The sequence below is a fragment of the Callorhinus ursinus genome, unplaced genomic scaffold, assembly GCF_003265705.2.
Source record: "Callorhinus ursinus isolate GAN/ISIS: 27379988/994484 unplaced genomic scaffold, GSC_fseal_2.0 scaffold3, whole genome shotgun sequence".
Lineage (NCBI taxonomy): Eukaryota > Metazoa > Chordata > Mammalia > Carnivora > Otariidae > Callorhinus > Callorhinus ursinus.
Window position 1 is genome coordinate 63,091,605 of NW_027397065.1, and position 24,192 is coordinate 63,115,796.

The following is a 24,192-nucleotide window of genomic DNA, read 5'->3' on the forward strand; positions in this document are numbered from 1 at the left end:
CAAATGCAGGGCGCTTTTCTGTTTTCAAAAAGCAGGTAAAAGTTTTAAAAACACTGCAAAATATCTTACAGCCTGTAGGCTTACTTAGAATCTGCCTCTTCAAATCTTTTCTACACTGATTAAAAATAAAAAAATCTACTCTTAGAGAGGAAGCGAATAAATAGCCCCCAGGCCAACTCTGGGGGAGATCAGAAGTTTATGTTCATCTAAAGCTTCATCCTCCCTGAGCCAGAGACCAAGTCACTGAGAGCACCCCTTCAGGGGTGTCACCCTATGGATGTCCTCCATTTGGGGGAGGCAGAAGCTGGATGAGAAATAAAAAATTTGCTTGGTCTTAAGCCCATGACTCAAGAGAGCACCATAAATACATAATGTCCACCTGAAATACCAATGAAACTAGCAAATATGCAGTCAGCACCCCCATACTCTGGTCCAGTATAATTTCCCTGGTTAATCTTTTATCAGCCAGTTAAATACCTCTTTAAAAGCTTTTTAGACAATTTCTTAACAATGCCTTTGATACCATCATCCTCATTGAATAAGAAGAACAACTGATGTATAAGCTCCTACCAAGGCAGAGAGAGGGAGGAGAAGCTCATCTTCCAGAGACAGAACTTACAGGAGAACTTCCCATTAAGAGGGTTGAAATCTGAGGATAACTTCTGGCGGGAACCTGATTTCTACAATTTCAGAGTCTTGGCTCGCCAGCCTGCCTCTTGGCTATAACAAGAAACTTCGGGCTCACACAAAGACCTGTCCCCAGTGTTTGTGCACACAGGAGGTATCTGGGCAAAAGGAATTTAATATTAACATTAAGCAGACCTTTCCAGGGAGAATAGAATAATGACTAAAGATCCCCAAAAGCTTTTCACACTGATTGCAATTTCTGATTTAGAGCTCAGAAAGCTCTCTCTAAAGATATCCTGCAGCACTCACTGGAATGGGATTAGGCTCTGAGACGTTTACAGATGAATGCGGGGACTTATTCTGCGGCCAAACATTCAATACCACAACAAGCTGTGAAAGCTTTCATTCTGGAAGAGCAAACAGCAGCCTAAGATGAAGCTTCAAGGTTCCTTCCCACCAGGGCTCTGGGTGGGCTAAGTCTACACTTCTACCATCTCAGGAGGTGGATCACAGACATGAAAGGGATGTAGGGTTCCACAAAAAGAGCACTGGGCTGGAAGTCAGGAGACTTCTGATCTTGATTCTGTCCCCAACCTGTCATTTTACCTTGGCAAAGCAACTTAAGCAAGTGAGCCTCAATTGCTTTCTTTGTAAAAGGGAAAACGTGGTGTGGGGGGAAGAAAACAAACAGGCATTAAATGCCTATGATGTAGAAACACTTTGTAAAGACTGTAGCCAACAATTCTGCAACGAGGGCTATAGCAGCTTGCTATTACAGATGAGGACATGGAGGTTCTGAGGTAAAATCATTTGACCAGAGTTAGATATTCTGGAAGAGATAATAGAGGCAGAGATCCTAGCATGGGGGCTGGAAACGAGGGCAGCTCCCCACTCCACCATGTTCCAAATAGAACACCAAGATGTCCAAGAACTCTAAATTCAAAGTTAGCTTTCCAGAACACCGTAAAGTTATATTTGTCAAGATAAACAGATTTTTAAAAAAATTAACAGTTAGAATGGTATATAATTTTTAAATGTCAATACATAAAAATCTGGGACCTGAGCCCTCAAGTGTTAGAGACTGTTCTGAATGCTAAAGTGCATTTTTCTTGGTGAAGAAGTATAATTATTAAATGTAGGTACATAACACCCATATATACCGTAACACTCTTGTAGGTTTTAACATCTACAAAGCTCTTTCTCCTATGTGATTGCAGCTGATCCTCCTGACCACACGCTATAAGGCTGGAAGGTTTTCACCCATATATTGCAGATAAGGACTGGCAGTCAATGCCTGTGGGGCCCACATCACCCCCCTTTGTCCCACTTTTGGTTTCAGCAGCAGCTGCTATGTGGAAAGTTTCACGTGAGCTCAGATTGGCCTTGTAGAGCCGCATCCGACCTCAGTCACATGCTGTGCTCACAATCATACCTCCTTCTAGCCCCGGGGATCTGTCCTTAATCTACATGCCAGCAGAGCCTAGAAGTGTGGGAAGTTACACCCCTGAAGGAAACTCTCAATCAGCTGAGGAAAACAGGAGCCGGTGGGTAATGATTCCTGTCCTTTGGATAGGCAAATTTGAGAGGAATTCTGCATACTTCAGGGAGAGCTCAGTGAAGTCAAACCCCCGTAGAAGACCCTGGTGCCTGTAGAAGTGACTTTGGAGACACAGTTATACATCCTCCTTCCCCAGTCTCCCTCTCCCCACCTTCTCATTCCTGCTTCCAAATCAAATAACCGACTTGCACTCAAGCCCTTGTATCAGGCCAGCCTGTGGGGGGACCCCAAACTCTGAGAGGCACTGAGGTTTCAGGACAGGAAGTGACTCGCACAGGGCCCAGGGCCAGCAGGTGGTGGCGGCAGAGTTTTCTTCCAGTTCTTCTGGTTCTAAACTCAATGAATCCCTTTCATCGTCCACAATCAGTGGTGCACACAGGTTAAGAAACTGCAATTTCTAACTTTTGCCAATATGCCAGGCTTAAAACCAGTTTTCAAAATACATGTTTTAGCACAAAATTAAAAATAAATGATAACCATCATCTTTGCTGGGGGTTACACAGATAGTCTGCTGGGCTACCATGATAAATTTTGCATTTCCCCAAATTGCAAAGTACTACATTTTGCTTTGCTGGTGCTAGACAAGTACATTAGAAATGTCAAGTTTCACACGGAGTTTTAGGGATGAGCAAGCTGAAGTTTTAGGACTTGCAGTGTTTCATGTTTAACTACTACTGGAAGCAGGATAAGAATCTTTTCTATCCCAGGCACACTCCAGCTTTGCCTACCAAATTTGTTCAGTGGCGGGTTTGTAGATTACCTCAATGATGAGCATCGGTCTGGAGCTTTGCAGTGAGCATCTTTATTCCCCCTCATTTTCCCAGCATCTGTTCTTCCCTTTTTCTTTAATAGCACCACAATTTTCTTTGGATGAACCAACCCTTCTGAACTCCCTCAATCCATGTACTTCAGGGGTAAATAAACCACCAGGCCTTAGTTCCAGAGCTCAGAATATGAACAAATGCCTGATCAATTAGTGTAGCCTCTTTCCTGGCCACAGTGATTGGCTCAGAGATGAGGAACCCAAGCCTGGCCATTAGAGTGGACAATGAGACTCCAATGGGTCCACTGAGAAATATCCACTCTTTTCCAGGGGGGAGTTACACTAGTAGATGGCAAGTCTTCGGCGGCCATCTTGCCACCACACCAGAAAAGCCTGCTTGAAAATGTAGCCAATAAAGGGGAAAGCAGAGCACAGAGATGGATAGAGACAAATGGCTGCTTTGGCACAGATGAGCTCTTCCCTGAACCTAGATTTGCCTGGGACTTGAGAGTCCCAGGAGCCACTACATTACTGCCTCATCTTCCAGCCTTCTGCCACCTGCAAGTCAACAAGTCCTGCCTGAAATGAGCCCTGTCCTCAAGCATTAAAAGGACTCAGTGTAGCACTTCTCTGAAGAAACATGTATCTATTTTTGACCACGGAGGAGGAGGCAAGGAAGTCAAGACACAGAGCAGGGCTAATCAAAATCCTGGCAGAATCATTTGGTCCCAGCTTCAGAGAGCCTAAGGAATGGGGTGCTGAACTAGTCTCTTTATGAATCCATGAAGCAGCAGGCCTTAGACAAATGCCACCATCTTTAATGGAGGGAACGCTAACTCCACAGACGTCGCGTGCATCAGCCTGGTGCTCCGGTTCTCATTCCAACTGCAGCTGGAGTTCAGAGGAGAGGCCTTAGATTGGGAACTCCTTTTGCTTGGTGTGTGCATGTATGTGTGTGAATGTGTGTGGGGCGGATGTGTGCATTGTTTTTGTTTTGTTTTGTTTGTGTATTTTTGCTTATAATTACATAGTAGCATTGAGAATCCATGTTTTCCTATCTGTAAGCTTTTGTCAGAATTCCTCATCCCTCTTCTACCCTCTGATAAGCTGAATAATGAGAACTGGAGAGGTAGAGAGAGAAAAAAAGCAGAAACAAAATCAAGACACCTGCCCCACAGCAATAAGGATGTGGAGGAAACAATGACTTATATTTGTTTCCCCCCCTGGCTCAAGAAAAATCACCATCAAATATTTACTTCAAGTATAATGTTCCCAAGCCAGGGAGACAAGTTTCAAGCTTGAAATGTGGGCAGGGTTGTTGGCAATGATGCCTCGGGAGTTTTCAGAGCCTGGGACAGTCCTGATGGTAGAGGAAATGAGGAAGAGGTAAGGTGAGTGTCTACCAGATGAAGTTTACCAGATGACCCGGCTCCGAAGAGGTGTGGAGACAGGTGCTGGCCCAGGGACAGAGTACAAATATAGGTCTTTAAGCCTTTGTCATCTCTTAAACACACATTCCGAGGAGATGACACTCCATGCAGTATTCTGTCATGCTTGGAATACCTGAGGTTGATACATATGGCTTTTGAGTGTGACACACAAACTTACCTGATGAATTCTACAGAATAGTACTGAATGGGGGAGCTTCCTTCACTCTTTCCAGGTTTCCAAGACAGGGCCACCTCAGAATCAGAGACCACAGTGACGTGCGGCTGCTGGGGCGCTGTTGGAGGCAGGCAGGAATCTAGGCGGGACAGCAAACACCTAGAGTTGGCTGTGGTCTTGTTGCTGGGGATGTTTAATATGTAAAAAGCACATGTGCTGCCTACAGCTAAAAACATCTCTATTCAGAATAGCCTCCAAATCCAAGCCAAACAAACACAAAAAAATAATCACAACTGGATTTGCCATGTAAGGTTTGAGATAATGAGAGCTGGTCTTCCCTCCTTCCCTCAATGCCCTGGCTGAAACTCTAACTAAATTAAGACATCATTGGCCCTGGGACACACAATGGTGTATACCCTTTAAAACCCTCAACTACACTCCCACCTCCTAGTAACCTTTCGTCTGTTTGCATGTTAGAATTGACACCTGCGAGGAAAATGAAATGCATAGCATTACTGTCACTCATGTTCCAATTCTTGTGTGTGTGTGTGTGTGTGTGTGTGTTTGCACTTGTGCGTATGCGTGTGTGTGTGTTGCCCCACCCATCAGAATGCATACCAATGGTAGGATGTTTGGGATATGCCCTCATGCCCTCATGTGTAAAGATGTAAGAGTCACCCACGATCCTATCACCCCAAGGAAACTGCTGCTACTATTTTCATATCACATCTCCCAGCCTTTATTTATACTATTGCTTATGCCAGAAACATTTTTCTTGCTCTCTCTCCTAGAGGAATCCTATGTAGTTTTCAAACTTCGGGCCAAAAATACTGATCTTTTTAAAACCTTCCCTGAGCCTTGGGATGGAGGAGTGCTCCCTTCTGAGTGCTCCAGAGCCTGCTGCACAGACCTCAGATGCCCTGGAGCTGCTCACTTACTATTTGCTTCTCCCTCCACAACGAGCTTGTGAGCAATGATGATGGAGCCACCTTTGTCCCCCAGTGTCCATCACAGTGTCACCTCAATGAGCCTTTGTTGGGTTCCCTTTGCCTATAAAATATCCTCTCCCACTCCCCTTCCTCCCCTTCCTGATTCCCACTTACTGGTCAGACCTTCACTTAGTAGTCATCTGCCCAGGGAATTCTTACCTCACCCCTACATGGGATCTCCCTTTACATGTTCTTACAGCACTAGATAGCATTTACCACAATCCATGACTACACCTTAACTAGGTAATGTCTTGACCCACCCCACTAAGTTCTGAGAGGACAAAAGCTGTGCCTGTTTTGGTTCACCACCAGAGCCTTGCATGGTGCCTGGCACATAGTATGTCCTCACTCATACATACTGAATGAAGGGATGAATGAATAGCACCCATTGCTTTCCTACTCTTAATGAACTGAACCCATCTTACCTTGAGGCAAAGTGGTAACATGCCGAGGAGAGCTAAGCCGCCCTTTGCCAGTCTGGCTGTAAGCTGCTATGCTCACTTGATATTCAGTGCCTGGTTTCAAATCTCCGATCACTTCCTCCTGTCAATGACCAAACAGGAATTGTGTCAATAACCAGAAGTTCTTTTCGAGCAAACCAGACAATTTCCAGAAGGGTTGCACCTCGAGGCCCCTGTGAAACCGCTGGGGACAGAGATTATTTTGCTTTCTCTAGGATTGGCCAAGTTTTAAAATTTGCAAAGAGGAAAACACCATCACATATTTCCCACAACTAGAGAATTACCCTTTATTGGCATCTATACACTGTTCTAGAACTGAGACTCAGTCACCCTATCAGATTTTGCTTTTAACATTTGAGTTCCTTGATCAGAGTACTGGACTGCTAAAATTTAGGTAATAATCTTTTCCAGGGCTGGAATCCACCAGTTTTTTTCTCTCCATTTGCATGTCACAGATGCTCAGAGACTAGCCACAACAGCAAACTGAGGTCTTGAGTTGTACCAATAGAGTAGGGACTCAAACTTTGGTTCTCAAATTTTAAACTGCATCAGAATCACCAGGAGGGCTTCTTGAATTGCTGGGCCTGCCTCCCTGGGTTGCTGATTCAGTACATTTGGGAAGGGGCCCGAGAATTTGCATTTCTAAGAAGTTTCCAAGTGTTGCTGCTGGTCTAGCAACCCCACATTGATGAAGAATGTATATGAGCTTCACCCGCACAGGGTCCCTGACCAGAAGACCCCAGCTGAAGAAGACTTGCTCTACTTCAGGCTTTGTTAAAAGCAATATGCCCCTGGGGCTATACAGTGCTAACTAGTAAGTGGGAGTCTGGGTTCCACTGGTTCCAGCACACTACAGTGGAAAGGACACAGGCTTTGGAATCAATTAGTCATAGGCTTGAATCCTGATTCTGCCACTTATTGCTAGCTGTGGCCTTGAAATTAAATCCCCTGAGCCTTGGTTTCTTCCTCTGTAAAATGGAGATGATATAGAACTATCTTGCATAGCTGTAATATTTGGGATAATGTGCGTAAAGTAGTTGGGACTGGGGATACCCTCAAGAAATGGGCTGTCATGATTACTGTCTTGTGTGAGGCCCCGCCTCTTCCCTGCTTACCTAGCTTCCACCACTCCTCTGAGGCCCAAACCTTCCCCGTGACTCCTGACCACCGAGACCTGATCTTACCCTACCAATGGCTGTACCACTAATTTAGGACTTTTATATATTACAAAGTATGTATTACTACTTCTCCTATGGGACTGTAAGCCCCTTGAGAGCAGGGATCCTGTCTTGTACTTCTTCAAAACCTTCTCTGCAGATGATCAAATATTCACCATTGCTAAGGAGAATTCACCCACTGATCAACAAAACTTTTTAAAAGGGCTCAACCAAGAGTTATCAAATACTTACTACAGGAGTCCTTAACCCTGAGTGCACATTAGAATCTCTAAAAAAAATACCAGTGCCTGAACTCCACTCCAGATTACTTAAATCAGAATCCGTGGAAGGCAGGGCCCCGGGTGTCAGTGTAAAGCTCTGGGCTGAGGCTAATGGGCAGCCAGGTGTATGAACCCTGGGGCCAGGGCTCGGCTCACCCCCTGCATTCTGCATTCCATCTGTAGCGCGCCTTCAGCTTTGCGCAGTGGTGGTATCGTAGCCAATGAGGTTTATCCGAGGCGCGATTATTGCTAACTGTAGCCCGCCTTCTCCTATGACTCCATCCCCTCCCCTACCTACCCGGTCCTTATGTGAGTACTCACTGTGCTCAAGTCTCTCCCACCTCAAGAATGGTCAACTATTCCCCAGCACACATGTGCCCACCTCCTCTCCACGGGGGCAACTTTCTTAAAGGAGCTGCCTCCACTTCCTCACCTCTTTTTTTTTTTTTCTAAAGAGAGAGGGAAACAAACTATAAGAGACTCTTTTGTTTCTGTTTTTTAATTTATTTGACAGAGAAAGCAGAAGCAGGGGGAGCGGCAGAGGGAGAAGTAGGCTCCCTGCTGAGCTAGGAGCCTGATGTGGGGCTTGATCCCAGGACCCTGAGATCCTGACCTGAGCTGAAGGCAGATGCTTAACCGACTGAGCCCCCCAACTGCCCCTTCCTCACCTCTTATTCATCCCTCACCAGGCCTCTCTGCACTGCAAACCTACTGAGATGTTCTTACCAAGCGAGGTCACCACACAATTTTGTAATAAATCCAATGGGGATGATTCTCCATACTTGACTTATTGTACCTTTCAATACTGTTACCTAGACTTGCTTCTGAAATTTCTTGGTTCCCTTGGAATCCATGACTCTCCTCCTCCTTGATCTCCTTCTACTTCTCTCATTGCTCCTTCTCAATATCCTCCACCCACTCCCCATTCTCTGCTTGCCCCATAGGTGTTGGTTTTTCCCAAGGAGTCATCCCTTGTCATCTTCCCTTTCATTCTGTCTTGCCTGGGTAAGCTCATCTACTACTTCCTTAGCTTCGAGCACCACCTTCGCTTGACCCTCCCAAATCTGCCTTTCAGCTCTGACCCACCTCTTGATGTCCAGACGTGGGTTTGCAACTGCCTCTAGAACATCTTTACCCAATAACTACCAAGCCACTAAGGTTCAACATAACCAAAGCTCAACTAATCATTTCTCTTCCTGCTACCAAAAACAAGTAAGAAATTGCTTCTCCTCTTGAATTTGCTCTCTCATTACCCACACCACAAATTCTTGACACTTTCTGTGTTCACGTCTCCTCTCTAACCACCATTCAGCCAGTTACAAATACTGTCACCGGGACTCGTTCACATCACTTGAATCTGTTTAAGTCATCTCATCCTCATAGACTTAAGTCCAAGTCCTCATAATTATGACAGTGGGTTCTGACTCTCCCTGTCACCCATGCTGCCTACACCACCAGTGTAGACTCCACCTGCTAGAGTTATCTTCCCACACCTCAAATCTGAGCACGGCACTTCCCATTTTAAAATCCCCTTAGAATGGCATAGTTGTGTCCCCCTGTTTATCCTTCCAGCATCATCTCATGTCACCCCCTTTTCTTACATTCTACATTCCAGTCATACCTAAGAACCTGGCAGGGCTCAAATTTGTGCCATTCAATTCCTTGCCTCTGGGCCTTTGAACCTGCTGCTCCTTCTACGTGAAATGCCCTTCTCCCCACTCTTGCCTGGCTCACCCCTTCTCATCCTTCATGACTCAGTCCAGCTGAGACATTACCTCATTTCTCTGACCCCCAGCCTCCAGTCTGGTTACGCACCCCTCCTCTATGCTTCCCTGGCGTCTTTGGTGTACCTCCATCTTAGCACCACTCACCTTAGATTGTAAGTGTCTGTTTATTTGTCACCTTCTCCCCACCCACTTGAGGGCAGGAGCAAGTTCTTATTCCTCTGGCAACCTAAAGCTTAGGAGAGACAGGTAGCAAATGCTTAAGCCATGCTTTTTTTGATGAATGAATAAATGAAGGAAGGAAAGTGAATGAGTGAAAGAAAGAAATCAAATCAAGGTGTCCCACATAAGCAAATTACCTCATCAAGAACCAGCTTCTACGACTGACTCCTCCATCTTGATTAACAGCATCAGTACGCCTGTCCCAGGCCCTGGAGTTGGCAACTCCAGAGACAGGCTGACTTTCTCTTACCCACCTCCCTCCAGCCACCTCCACGTGCCTTTCAGACCAGCTTCCTTCCTCCACTTCCTCTGATTCCTTACCTGGGCCATTTCTACAGCCTCCCTGGGGGTGTCTGTCTCCAATAACCTCTCCTCTCCTCTCTGCCCCACTCCATCCTCTATGCAGCTGCACGAGGGGTCTTGGCTGAACATATGGACCTCACTCCAAGCCCCCTTCTGGTCCTAACTCCCTGCATCTGCGCATCCCAGTTCCACTATCTGTCCCCTGGTTCCATGTCAGGTTGGAGATTAAGAGACTGGAGGTAGCAGGTGGATATAAAGCTTCTCACTTCTCTCTCATCAGTCATGCCCAGGCTCTTCCCAGGAGAACAGATACACTTTCAAACCAATGCCTCACAGACTTCCGCTTTAGGATCTCTTCCCCCTGGAAGTCCTTATGCTGGAGGATATATGGGAGGAGCTGTATGGTTATAGATTATTATAGGTATTAGCTCTGAGCCAATACCAAATACAGCTACTATTACCATGTATTGTGTGTTTTCTCTGTTCCAGGAACACAGAGCCTGATTTAATTCTTTCTTCAGTCCTATAAGGTAGATCTCACTCTTACTTTCATTTACAGAGGAGAAAATAGAATCCCTGAAAAGTTAATGATTTGCTCAAGAACATAAATTTATTAAGTGGCAAAATGGGGATTTGAACTCTGTTTTGTTTGACTCCAAGGCCCAAGTTCTAATTTGATAATACATGTACAAAAAATATTAAATAATATTTAAATCAATAAAAAATACTTATCATAAACACCAAAGACCAGATTGTTATTTTATTTATAAACATGGAAGTTTATGTACGGAAAATTTTAAAGTTATCACTGAAAACCTGAAAAGGACTGGAAAGTGCGGGCCATTAAAAAAAAGTTATCACTGAAAGCCAAGAGACATTAGACTTGCCGAAGTTGCTTATGTAGGTTAAAAAGCAAACTCTTTATTAGATATGGAAGATTAGCACTACCTTGAGCCCAGGTGTATTCTGATATGTAGACAGGTAGAAAGTGGCCCTCCCAGAAGCCAACTATTCCCAGTTTTTTTCCTGTTTTAACCAGCTAGTTAGGTGGCATAAGGGAGGGAGGGTCAAGGGCACTGGGTAGCTGGGGCCATGGAAACAGGAGCTGGACTCAATGATTTAACTATCACTTCTTCCTCTGACATCAATCCTCCCAAATGGAATCTCTCCTATATTGTGACTAGGGATAACCCTTGGATTCTTTATTAAAATACCACACAATTCCACAGATCTTTCTATTTCCATCTTTAAGTGTTTTATAATTACTTGCATCAAGCTACATAAGATACTGTATATGCTCTCCTTGAAATTAAAAAACTAAGCGTTTTGTCTTGTTGCCTGGTGGAAGTTTGAGAACAAGTCAAAATGCTTATCTCTCTTGGCTTTTATTTCCACACAAGAGAGTGAGAAACAGTGAGAGAAATTGTTTTCTTGGAGTACAGTCCAGAGTGAATTCAGCAGTCTCCATGGGGCCCTTCCCATACCTTTTTGGGGGGGATGAGGGGGTAAAGCTGGATACTTTGCTGCAAAATAACCCTGCTTTGTGTTTGTCTAGCCTTTTCTAAAATGCAAAACCCCAAAAGCTGCCCCCTTTGTCTTCCCAATACCCCTAGTGGTTTTCATGTGATCAGAGAAAAGCAAGCCTAGTTAGTTCACCAAGTCCAGGAAGAAAGCTCAACCACGTAAGTAACGACAACAATGGGTCTGGTTTCCCTCATAAGACACACCATAACCTAATGTTTCCAATTGTCCAACTCTCAAACACAGCATATCAAATTTTCAGGCTAGCACCCTCTTTTTCAGATGTCCAACTACCGTTTCCACAACTACTGTACCAGTCCCATTCCCTCCATTCACAAAGTCTGTGACAGGGATGACGGATCATCTCCTCATATCCATTCCCTCCTTTCTTATAATAGAACCCCTGTATATTAGTTGGGCCATCACCACTCAAAGACTACATTTCCCAGCATTCCTTGCATCCAGCTGCGGCCATGTGGCTGAAGTCTGTCCAATAGAATTTGAGTTAAAATGCTGAGGGCAATTTCTGGGTTATCCCTTAGTAGGAAGGGCTGTGTTCCCTTCCCTCTTTTCCTCATCTATTGGCTAGAATGTGGATGTGGCAGTGAGCCAATTTGGGCCATGGGAAGGAGGACCAGAAGAATTGGCAGAGCAAAGAGATAGAAGGATTCCAGGTCTCTGACAAACAGAAGCCACCAAAACTGGTTGTAACCAGACAGGTTATAATCCTGAAAGAAACATGAATGCACATTTTGTTAGAATCACTATTATCTTGGCATTTTGGACTGTTAGACTTTTATCTTAATGACCCAATGTACAAAAGCAATCTGGATAGCTATGTACAAGGAGCCCCTAAAAAGATGGGACTGCTCTTAACTGAATACCTCTTTACAATGATAAAGCCATGTTGAATGACTCTGAACTTACATCTCTGACCCTGATTTCAGATTCCACCTTCACCCCCTTTTTCTCCTCCTGCTGGAAACCCAGGTCATTTGTTTCCAGAAATGAAGCTAGAGGTCGTCTTGTTTGCTAATCCAGACAGGGAGCTACTATACCGTAAGGGCATCCAGTGAGCAGAGCTGAGAGAAAGCATGAAGCGGGAGAGCACTGGACCAGGAACCAGGAGACCCAGGTTCTGCTGCCAAATAGCTTTGCGATCTTGGAGATGACACTTCACTTCTCTGTGCCAAAGTTTCAACACCAAAATTCTGCAATTGCTCTACAATGACCTTGTTGATAGTTAATAACCTTGGATTCAACTTCACAGTTGACTCTACAAGTGGAGGCTGGACCTTAGTTGTGAATATCTAGCATCATTACATGGAAGGCACCAGAGAAACAGAAAAGTGCTATCTTCCAAACATCCTTCTTTCAATGGCCCTGAGGAAGGTTATGTAGGCCAGAGTGGAGGGAGGAGTTGGGGAGATTCTATTCCCTGCGTGGTCACAAAAAGCTAGAAAGTATCTTCCAGAGTTTCACAGGAAGGGCAGCATTGACTTTGGGGCTGTACAAATCTTCCTTGTATGGGTCTGTCTTGTGTACTGCAGGGAAAACATCATCCCTGAAGTTTGTCCACGAAAACATCCACACTTCTGTCCATATGCTGCAGAGGGAACAAAGGAACCCCCAGCTGGGAACCATTACTAGGTCACCCCTTCATTTTACTGTCAAAGAGAGATTCAAAGGGGTTCAGTAACCTTGCCCACCCTTGCTGTGATGACAGAGCTGGGACTCCATTCAAGTCTCATGATTCCTGCCTACATCTTCTCTCTCTAACCTTGGATAAGACCCAAGTGCAATCACTGTTCTGGGTCAACCAGATCAGTGGACTCCAAAGCAGGATGATGGTACATCATCCCCCTAGGTGAGCAAGACAATCTTCTGAGATGCCAGAAGAAAAGAACTTTCTATTTCTGTCTTATCTCCTCCTTGAAAATTCTGTGGAACTTTCTAATGTACATAATATACTAGTAGAGTAGCATGTGTATAATTCATAAATACACACACACACGTGTGTGTGTGTGTGTTCAAATATTTTTTACTGATGATATGAATGATCAGAAAGCGTGGAGCCCACCAGTTTAAACACTCACTTCTATTTCCAACTCTAAAAAAATGACCAAATTGCTTTGTATTACTACTTATTTTTCCAGGTTGAAACTTGCAGGTTGTTCTTCTAAAAAGGTAAGTGCCAAATGTTAATCAAATCAGAAGCCTCCATACAGGCAGATCATCAAAGGATACAACCCGATCTTCTGTTTGGCATTCAATCCAGCAAGTTAAGCAGTTTGAGGTGACCCGGTCCTGGCTTATTAGGAAGAACTGAAATCCTTAGAGGAAGTGAGGGAAGGGGAAGGAAGGCAGGGGAGGGGACCCCCCCCCCCAGCAGTGCTCACTCGTTTAAATCTCTTCTCTCCTTTCCAGTCTTTTTCACCTAGTTTTGGAACAGAGCTTAAATTACTTCAACCTTTAAAAATGTTCCTCTTAACCTTACTCTGCCGTGTGAGATGAAGCAGCACAGAGGAGAATAAAAGCAACTTCTTTCTAAATGATTAAAAATTCACCTGGTATGCTCCCCAGTCCCTGCTTACACCAGAACTAAGCACTCTCCCTGGGGCCTTAATCAGTATGAGCAAGATGTGGGAAAATCAACATTTTGATGAAAAGAGACCCCCTGAATCCTGGGTTGGGGCAAGGGTTTAACTTTTCTGAAGCATACTTACAAACATCACCCGATGATCAGACTGTTTCTGCAGAGGAGAAAAAACAAAACAAAACAACATGAAAGGAAAGGAAAACTTACAGGTTGCAAATAAACCCATAGAGTAGCCCTGCTTCTACAGAGAGCCACAGGCAGCAAACACACAGCTTCCATCTGAATTCTCTTGACCGCTCGCTCAGTTCTTGTTCAGCCAGCTGTGGGGCTGAGGGCTCCACGGCCATGACCCCATTTAGTGATCACAGTGTCCTTATGCTATAGGCTGATACGACACAGCCTAGAGGTTCCCAAACTTTCTCTGCTCATGGCAACTTTGCCGTCTCAGGAATATTTCTACAGCACCTCTAAGGCCAAAGAAATGCCTGAGTAAGCGTTCTGTTTATCCACAGTTATACCCAAACAACCTGGTGGTGGTAGTTCACACAGATGTCGCTCTTTCTCTTGAAAAGCTGCAACCTTCCGCAGCGCCCCTGTGAGTTTGCTGTACAGCCCCAGAGCACCCTGGCACACAGTTTGGAAACCCCAGATATGCTACCTATGATATAGATACTATTTGGATCCCTGTTCTGTCCACAAGGGAACTGAGGTCCAGTAAGGTTAGCTTGTTGTAATACAGCACGCTGAATGCAAGTCCAGAACCCACTCTGTTTGCCAGACCCCTCCCCTCTTCCTGACTCACGCATGATCTCCTCTCTCCATTCTGGATATTCTGCACCTCCCCCCACCTCCCCCCCAGAACACACGAGCACACGGGCACGCACACACACATGCATGCTTGTCCAGTTGGTTCACACCATTCCTTTTGATTTCAGTGCTCCTCCCTCCCCTCTGCCTTTCCAGAAACTGCCCCTGCTTCAATTCTCAGCCCCTAGTTGGACCACTTGTGAAACTTCAGTCTGTTAAGCAGCATGTTAATGACATCTGATCTTACATTGCTTTCCAATTGTTTATCAGCGAGAATGGGAATTTCCCAGTAAGACTGAAAGCTGCCTGAGAATAGGGACGCTGTGTTATCCTATGCTGGGCGTATAGCAGCAACTACGAAAGTTTGTTGAAATTGAGCAAGGTATAATTTGATAGCGTACTCTAATGCCTGGATTAATTAACAGACAGAATATATTTAACATAAAGGCAAAGATCATCAGGAATGATCACTAACATCTATCTGGCTTCTTTATGTTTTAAAAAACCAAAGGCTTTTACATACGCCATTTTATTTGGAACTCACCACAGCGTAATTATTATACCCCTCTCATGGGAGAAAGGTAAGGCTTAGCCAGATGAGGTGACTCTGGCCAACGTTACCCAACCTGTAAGTGCAGGAAGGATGTCTGGAAGCCCAGGGTGCCTATTTCCCTCCTGGCCCAGTGCTTCACCTTTGCATTGCAGTGCCCTCCCCAGAGATGCCAGTGTTCAGGGCAGGCTCTCAATTCCAGAGGCACTGCCCAGACTCCAAGACACCTGTCACTAGCACTGTGCCCTCGCTGCCTGGACCGTGCTAAAGGCTGGTGGCCAAAGACACTGCTGGCTCCTTGGTGGGGTCCAGGTGCTTGTTGAAAGTTCCAGTGCTGAGGTGACATGGAACCTCAACTAGTGGCTTCCCAGGTGGCCTAAGCCAATCTCCCCTTTAAGGATAAAGTAAACCATAGAGGTTGGGGCTGAGGACTCCTGGGACAAATGAGGGCAGCTGGTACAAAAGTCTGAGATTAAAAGCATTTCATGCTTTAAAAAAAACAAACAACAAGGCGGGAGAAACAGCTGTAAGGTGGCCATTTTCTCACAGGATGCATGGGGTGGGTTGAGTCCAGGATGGAAGTGCTTACCCAGAACCCTTTCTGCATGCACCTGCCATCCTGGAGATGCAGAGGCCAGGCGTGTGATGAGGGCATGTGCATGAAAGATGTGTGTAAATTCCAGAGGACTATACACACATGATTATTGTGTGTGCACACACATGCACGCACGCAATTAGAAATCCTTCTGAATATCGCTGCAATGCCAACCAGAGCTGTGCTTTGAGGGGGCTGCCTCGATGGAGCTACTCACTGGGGCCGCAGAGTCCTGGCTGAGTGGCACAGGATGTGACCGCTCCTGCAGGGATTTATCCACACCAACCTCGGAGTAAAAGACCTGGAAAAGAGGCAGGCATTCCACGGTGAGAGCAGTGCCAGTACTTCTCTAGCAAATCAAGGGCCTGGGGTTCGAGCTCCACTCACAACCGCAGTGGGTTCCGAGGTGCGCTGCCTCGCCTCCCTGACCACGGTTCTACAACAAATATCAGCTTCCCCCCCCCCCCGCCCACCCGGCTGGGCTCGCACACTCATGAGCCTGCAGGGGCCAGGAGGGAGCTGTGTGTCATTGAAGTGGGAGGGAGGGGGCTGGACTCAGGCCCTGCTATTCTCCCCCGTAATCTTCCATCATCCCACTTCTGATGTAACACGAGTTCAGAAACACATTTCTCTGCCTTAAGAAGACAATAGGAGGAGGGCCTATGTTTGGTGAAAGGGAGGTAGGAGGGAGCTACAGATCAGGGTGTTATAGGGAGCGGGGGGGTTCTGTCCCATCTAAAGTGGGCAGCCCAGCTCCAGTGGGCTTGGTGCCCTGTAGGAATATGGGCCCAGGGTGACCACCTCTCTGGATATTCCCAGAGCTTTCAGAACTCCAAATATTTATCTGAAATCTCCAAACTCCTAAAAGTTGACTCATTTTTAAAAGTCCTGTCCAAACAAAACATGTTGGTGAAATGAAATCAGTCCAATCTATAACCTCTGATAGGTAGGAATGCATTCTCTGTTCCCTGTCCCACTTTGCCTATCCATGTCTTTACCTTAATTCAGATTTTACAGTATTTTGTACTTGTTGACAACATTCCCCAGTGACTCCTTATTACTTCCCACGTTTCTGCTTTAACCTCCAAACTTGACTGTCTGCAGCTGGATAGCAGGAACCATATCTTCTACTTGGTTTATATTTTCCCATCCCTGAGCAGAGTAAGGACTCCATAGACCCTAACTGACTTTCAGGCACTTACAAATACCCTTAAAAAGGAAACATTTGCTCTGGTTTCATGTAAAGAGTCTGGGGCAGTGATTAATAGGGGAGGGTTGGTATAAGGAAGCCCTATATGGGAGGAGAAAGGGTAGGCAGGGCATATAGTAACCCCAATAACACCCATGACAGAAATCCTTGTGCCCAGGTACTCACAGTATAGCCAATGATGGGGCTCCTAGGATGCCTTGGCATTCTCCACTGGATGCTGAAAGCTGTGCAGTTCAACGAGAAGAGCATGATATCGAGAGGAGGCTCCACCTTGCCTGCCCCAAAGCAAAAGAGACTGTGTCAGAGGGTCTGTGCATCCACCTTGTGTGTACTTATTGATGGACAGCTTACTACAGGATGATGCCGCAGGACAGAAATCAGACACCTCCCCGGCATGCCACACCTGTATCAGCTGATTTCACCAGAACTCTGCTCTCCCCCCTCCCAACCTGGCAATGGTATGTCCCTCAGTCCCTTCTGAAACTTCTAACACCTCGGGGGCCAGCAAAGGGATGCCAAGCACTTCCGACTTGACTCTAGGAGCCTGGAATGTATTAAAGGAAGATGATGAATTTTTTTTCTTTTTACTTAGTAACATACATATGTTTTATAGGTATGTTACACAGCTATGTCTGTTTACATAATTCACTTATTACAGAACATCTCAAAAATATAGTTAAGTGTAAAATGGGGTTAGAAAACTTCAAATGTTGGGCGCCTGGGTGGCTCAGTTGGTTAAGCGACTGCCTTCGGCTCAGGTCATGATCCTGGAGTCCCGGGATCGAGTCCCGCATCGGGCTCCCTGCTCAGCAGGGAGTCCGTTTCGCCCTCTGACCCTCCCCCCTCTCATGTGCTCTCTCTCTCTCTCTCTCATTCTCTCTCTCTCAAATAAATAAAATCTTTAAAAAAAAAGAAAACTTCAAATGTTTTACTGTATCCTTATCTTAAATAATCGTATGGTTATGAATAATAAATTTTATGTTTATAAATATAACATATGCAGATTGCCAAAATTTAGAAATGAGTCCTGTCAACATTTGAATACACTACCTCCTTTTGGTTAATGCAACTTTTTGTAAGACATCTATATGTAAATATAGATATGGATATATAGCTAAATACACATACCATATGTACATATATATTTATATATGTATATATAATTTTTATTTTTCTTTATTGTGCTCATTATATAGAATAAATATGTATACATATATAGTCATAATTTTAAACCTTATTTTCACTCTGTACATATAGTGACAGTATATATTTATCAATCAAATTAATTATTTTTAATGGCTGTTAGTTCTTCTACATACAGCAATACCCCCTTACCTGCGCAGAATACTTTCCAAGACCCCCAGTGGATGCCTGAAACCACAGATAGTACTGAACCCTATATATACTATGTTTTTTCCTATAAATATATACCTATGATAGTTTATTAATTAGGCACAGTAAGAAGTTAACAACAACTAATAATAAAATAGAATAATTACAATAACCTACTACAGGAAAAGTTATGTGACTGTGGTCTCTCTCAAAATACCTTATTGTACCGTACTCACCCTTCTTCTTGTGATAATGTGGGATGATAAAATGCCTACACAATGCAGTGAAGTGAGGCGACTGATGGAAGCACTGGGATGGAGAGTTAGGCTACACTGACCTTCCGATGATGCATCAGAAGAGGGATCATCTGCTTATAGACTGGTTGACGGTGGGTGACTGAAACTGCTGACATTGAAACCAGACAGGTGGGGGACGACTGTGATGCACATGCCACAATTTACACTATTTCTCGTTCCACTATTGTTAGACACTTAATTTATTTCCACTATTTTGCGTATTTAAATAATGCTTCATGAGGGACACCTGGGTGGCTCAGTCGGTTAAGCATTTCCCTTCAGCTCAGGTCATGACCCCAGGGTCCTGGGATGGAGTTCCGCATTGGGCTCCCTGCTCAGCGAGGAGTCTGATTCTCCAGCTCCCTCTGCTGCTCCCCCTGCTTGTGCTCTCTCGCATGCTCTCTCTCTCTCAAATACATAATAAAATCTTCATAAATAAATAAATAAATAAATAGTGCTCCATGAGGGCAGGAACTGGGTATGTCCAGTTCAGAGCACAGAGACTAATAAATGAAAGAGCTTGAGTGGCTGATGTTCTTCCACTTGATTTCCCACTTGCCAGTATGGCCTGATGATCCTTCTTTTTAACAACTGTGTGGAATTCTCTAGCATATCAGTTAGGTTACTTTGTCTGCAACTCACAGAGGTCTAATGTGTCAATTTATTAGACTGCAGCTGAGGCCTCCCATCCATGTTTTTAATAACAGAAACCAAGGCCTTTCTGGTGGCCCAAGTAGTAGAGGCTCAATGCTGTCACTTGGCAAGAAGTGCCAGTCTAGGAGGCAGCTGCCGCCCCTCCCTGCCCACAGAAGCCTACCACTGCCACTGCTGCCGTCACTCAGGGATTTGGTCTTCAACTGCTCTCTGGCTCCGCTTTGGTTCAAGATCTAAAGTCCCATCTGGTTAGCCAAACTTATGTAATGTGACTCCCTCTTGACTCCACCAAGGGGTCAGAGAAGAAAGATCAGTTTTTTCCGGTTTCCAAACTGGGAACTGACAGATGAAGGGAGTCTTGGGAAGAGTTCTTCTATCGATCTCATCCCATACTACTGAAGGCTCCTTAGAGGAGAATCAGATCCTAGGGAAAAGAGCTGTGGGAGGTGGGAAGGCCAAATACTCTGCTACTTAGAGCACATATGTACACTAACTGTTACTCCACTGATTGATATCTAGGTTGTTTCCAAAATTTCACTGTTAAAAATAACGCTGAGGAGAACATTTGTGTATGTGCCTTTTTGTTCACGTGTCTGAGTATTTCTAGGATGGATACCTATTAAAAATTATGGATATATCTATCCTAAAACAGTGAAATACACATTCTTTTCAAGTGCACATGGAATATCTCCAGAATAGATTACACATTAGGCCACGAAACAAGTCTCAACAAATTCAGAAAGACTGAAGTCATACCATCATCTTTTCCAACCACAACAGCTTGACAGTAGAAATCAACCACAAGAAAAAAATATGAAAGACCACAAATACGTGGAAGTTAAATAACATGGTACTGAACAATGAATAGGCTAACCAAGAAAACAAAGAGGAAATAAAAAAATACATGGAGACAAATGAAAATGAAAACACAATGGTCCAAAATCTTTCAGATGCAGCAAAAGCTGTTTTAAGAGGGAAGTTTATAGCAATACAGGCCTACCTCAAGAAGCCAGAAAAATCTCAAGTAAACAACCTAACCTCACACCCAAAGGAGCTAGAAAAAGAACAAGCAAAAGTCAAAACCAATAGAAGGAAGGAAATAATAAAGATTAAAACAGAAATAAGTGAAATAGAAACTAAAACAAAACAAAACGAATAGAACAGATCAATGAAACAAGAAGCTGGTCCTTTGAAAAGATCAACAAAACTAATAAACCTTTAGCCAGACCCATCAGAAAAAAAAGAAAAGAGAGAGAGATAAAGAGATATAGAGGACTCAAATAAACAAAAAGAAAAGAAATAACAATTGACACCGCAGAAATACATAAGATTATAGGAGAATTTTATTAAAAAATTATATGTCAACAAATTGCCAACCTAGAAGAAATAGATAAATTCCTAGAAACATATAACCTCCGAAAATTGAATCAGGAAGAAATGCAAACTTTGAACAGATGGTTACCAGCAACAAAACTGAATCAGTAATCAAAAAAATTCCCAAGAAACAGAAGTCCAGGACCAGACAGCTTCACAGGTGAATTTTACCAAATAATTAAATTAGAGTTAATAACGCATTTTTCTCAAACTATTCCAAAGAACAGAAGAAGAAAGAAAGCTTCCGAATTCGTTCTACAAAGCCAGAATTACCCTGAAATCCAAAACCAGATAAAGAAACTATTAAAAAAAAAGAGAGAGAGAGAGAGAACTATAGGCCAATATCTCTGATGAACATAGAAACAAAAATCTTCAACAAAATATTAGTGAACCAAATCCAACAATACAATAAAAATTCACTCACCACGATCAAGAGGGATTTATTCCTGGGATGCAAGAGTAGTTTGATATTCACAAATCAATCAACATAATACATCACATCAATAAGAGAAAGGATAAAAACCATATGATTATTTCAATAGTTGCAGAAAAAGGGGTGCCTGGGTGGCTCAGTCGCTAAGCATCTGCCTTTAGTTCAGGTCATGATCCCAGGGTCCTGGGATCGAGCTCCACATCAGGCTCTCTGCTCCATGGGAAGCCTGCTTCTCCCTCTCCCACTCCCCCTGCTTGTGTTCCCTCTCTCACTGTGTCTCTTTCTGTCAAATAAATAAAATCGTTAAAAATAATAATAATAAAATAGTTGCAAAAAAAGCATTTGAAGCATTTGACAAAGTACTACATCCATTCATGATAAAAATCCTCAACAAAGTTAGGTCTAGAGAGAACATACCTCAACATAATAAAGGCCATCTATGAAAAACTCACAACTAACATCATACTCAAAGGTGAAAAACTGAGAGCTTTCTGCCTAAGATCAGGAACAAAACAAGAATGTTCACTCTCACCACTTTTATTCAACATAGTACTGGAAGTCCTAGCCACAGCAATCAGAGGAGAAAAAGAAATAAAAGGCATCTAAATTGGTAAGAAAGAAGTAGAATTTTCATTATTTACAGATGACATGCATGATACTATATATAGGAAACCCTAAAGACTCCACCAAAAAACTGCTAGAACTGATAACTGAATTCAGTAAGGTCGCAGGATACAAAATCAATACACAGAAATCCATTATGTTTCTATACACAAAAAATGAAGTAGCAGAAAGAGAAATTAAGAAAACAACCCCATTTACAATTGCACCGGAAATAATAAAATACCTGGGAATAAACTTAACCAAGGAGGTGAAAGACCTGTACTCTGAAAACTATAAAACTTTGATGCAAAAAACTGAAGACAATACAAACAAATGGAAAGATCTTCCATGTTCATGGATTGGGAGAACAAATATTATTAAAATGTCCATACTACCCAAAGCAATTTATAGATATTTTTTCTAAGATTTTATTTATTTATTTGTCAAGAGAAAGAATACAAGCAGGGCGAGCAGCAGGCTCCCTGCCCAGGAAGAAGCCCAATGCAGGACTCAATCCCAGGACACTGAGCTGAAGGCAGACGCTTAACTGACTGAGCCACCCAGGCGTCCCTCAATCTACAGATTTAATGCAATCTCATTCAAAATACCAAAGCATTTTTCACAGAACTAGAACAAATTATCCTAAAATTTGTTTGGAACCAGAAAGACCCTGAATAGCCAAAGTAATCTTGAAAAAGAAGAACAAATTGGAGGTATTACAATCCCAGATTTCAAGATATAATACTAGACACATAGATGAACAGAATAGAATAGAGCCCAGAAATAAACTCAAATCACATGGTCAACTAGTCTTCAACAAAGGAGGCAAGAATAGGCAATGGGAAAAAGTCTCTTCAACAAAACTGGACAGCTACATGCAAAAGAATGAAACTGATCCACTTTCTTATACCATACACAAAAATAAACTCAAAATGGATTAAGAACCCAAATATGAGACATGAAACCATAAAAATCCTACAAAAGAGCACAGGCAGTAATTTCTCTGACATTGGTCATTGCAACATTTTTCTATCTCCTGAGGCAAGGGAAACAAAAGCAAAAATAAACTATTGGGACTACATCAAAATAAAAAGCTACCGTACAACAAAGGAAACAATCAATAAAACCAAAAGGCAACCTACTGAAAGGGAAAAGATATCGCAAATGACATATCTGATAAAGGGTTACTATCCAAAATATATAAAGAACATATACAACAACTTAACCAATTTAAAAACAGGCAGAAGACATGAACAGACATTTCTCCAAAGAAGACATCCAGGTGGCCAACAGACACATGAAAAGATGCTCAACATTACTCATCATCAGGGAAATGCAAATCAAAACTACAATGAGACATCATCTCAAACTCAGGATGGCTAAAATCATACGCACAAGAAACAAGTGTTGGTGAGGATGTGGAGATAAAGAAATCCTTGTGAACTGTTGGTGGGAATGCAATCTGGTGGTGCAGCCACTGTGGAAAAGAGTATGGACATTCCTCAAAATATTAAAAATACAATTATAGGGGAGGAGCAAGATGGCGGAGAAGTAGGAGACCTAGATTTCGTCTGGTCCCAGGAATTCAGCTAGATAAGGATAGAACCATTCTGAACACCTACGAACTCAAGAGGAGATTGAAGAAAAGAATAGCAATAACTCTCTGAACAGAACAGCGACCACTTTCTGGAAGGTAGGACGTGTGGAGAAGTGAATCCGAGGCGATATTCAGAGGACAGACTGCAGGGGAGAGGGCCTCTGTCCGCCGCTTCTGGCAAGTGCTAGAGCCGCGGAGCACAAAATTACAACTCTTAAGAAGTCTGCTCCGCTGAGGGACGTCACTCCAGTGGCTAAGTGGGGGTTGGAACCCTCACAGGACAGTGTGGTCTCAGGACCCTCGGGTTCACAGAAAGACCGGGGGTACCTGAGTGCAACAGAGCTCCCAGGTATCGGAGCGGGGAAGCCGGCTGGAGAGATGGAGCTGAGGCACGGGGTCTCAGCTCAGGGTTGCCATAAACCGTGATCCGCGGCCCAGTCGGGCCACTGCTCCTCCAGCAGGGACCCAACAAGCAGCAGGTCCGGGGAGACTCCCCTTCCTCCCCGGGGGAGGAGCGGCGCGGGAGCGCACCGCAGGGATCTGCTGGAGACTCCACACGGGGTCGGGTGCCAGAGATAGAAACACTCAGTCACAGGCCGGGTGAGTACGGAGTGCGACCAGAGACCGGGGACACGGGAGTGACTGCTTATCTCTGCAGCACACTGAGGAGCGGGGCCCTGAGTTCTCAGCTCCTCAGGGGCAGAGATTGGGAGGCCGCCATTTTCACTCTCATCCTCCAAAGCTGTACCGAGAGCTTGCAGGGAACAAAAGCTCCTGAGAGCAAACCGGAGCAGATTACTTAGCCCAGATTGGCAAGGGCAGGGCAATTCCGCCTCCGGCAAAGACATTTGGGAACCACAGCAACAGGCCCCTCCCCCAGAAGATCAGCACAAACAGCCAGCCAAGACCAAGTTTACCGATCAATGAGAAC

General features: G+C 44.1%; 1 protein-coding gene and 1 pseudogene across 3 annotated transcripts in view; one reads left to right on the forward strand and one right to left on the reverse strand.

The window, feature by feature from the left end:
* Positions 1 to 24,192, reverse strand: part of EGFLAM (EGF like, fibronectin type III and laminin G domains) — a 188,287-nt gene that overhangs the window by 102,570 nt on the left and 61,525 nt on the right. For all 3 annotated transcript variants that reach the window (XM_073890971.1, XM_025866656.2, XM_073890972.1), the window contains exons 2-6: positions 17,138 to 17,247; positions 15,980 to 16,063; positions 13,938 to 13,964; positions 5,968 to 6,085; positions 4,557 to 4,692 (exon numbers count right to left, since the gene is read on the reverse strand). In XM_073890971.1, the coding sequence (XP_073747072.1) occupies positions 4,557 to 4,692; positions 5,968 to 6,085; positions 13,938 to 13,964; positions 15,980 to 16,063; positions 17,138 to 17,247 (475 nt within the window). The remainder of the gene's footprint in view (positions 1 to 4,556; positions 4,693 to 5,967; positions 6,086 to 13,937; positions 13,965 to 15,979; positions 16,064 to 17,137; positions 17,248 to 24,192) is intronic.
* Positions 7,634 to 7,699, forward strand: LOC112820554 (U4 spliceosomal RNA; annotated as a pseudogene).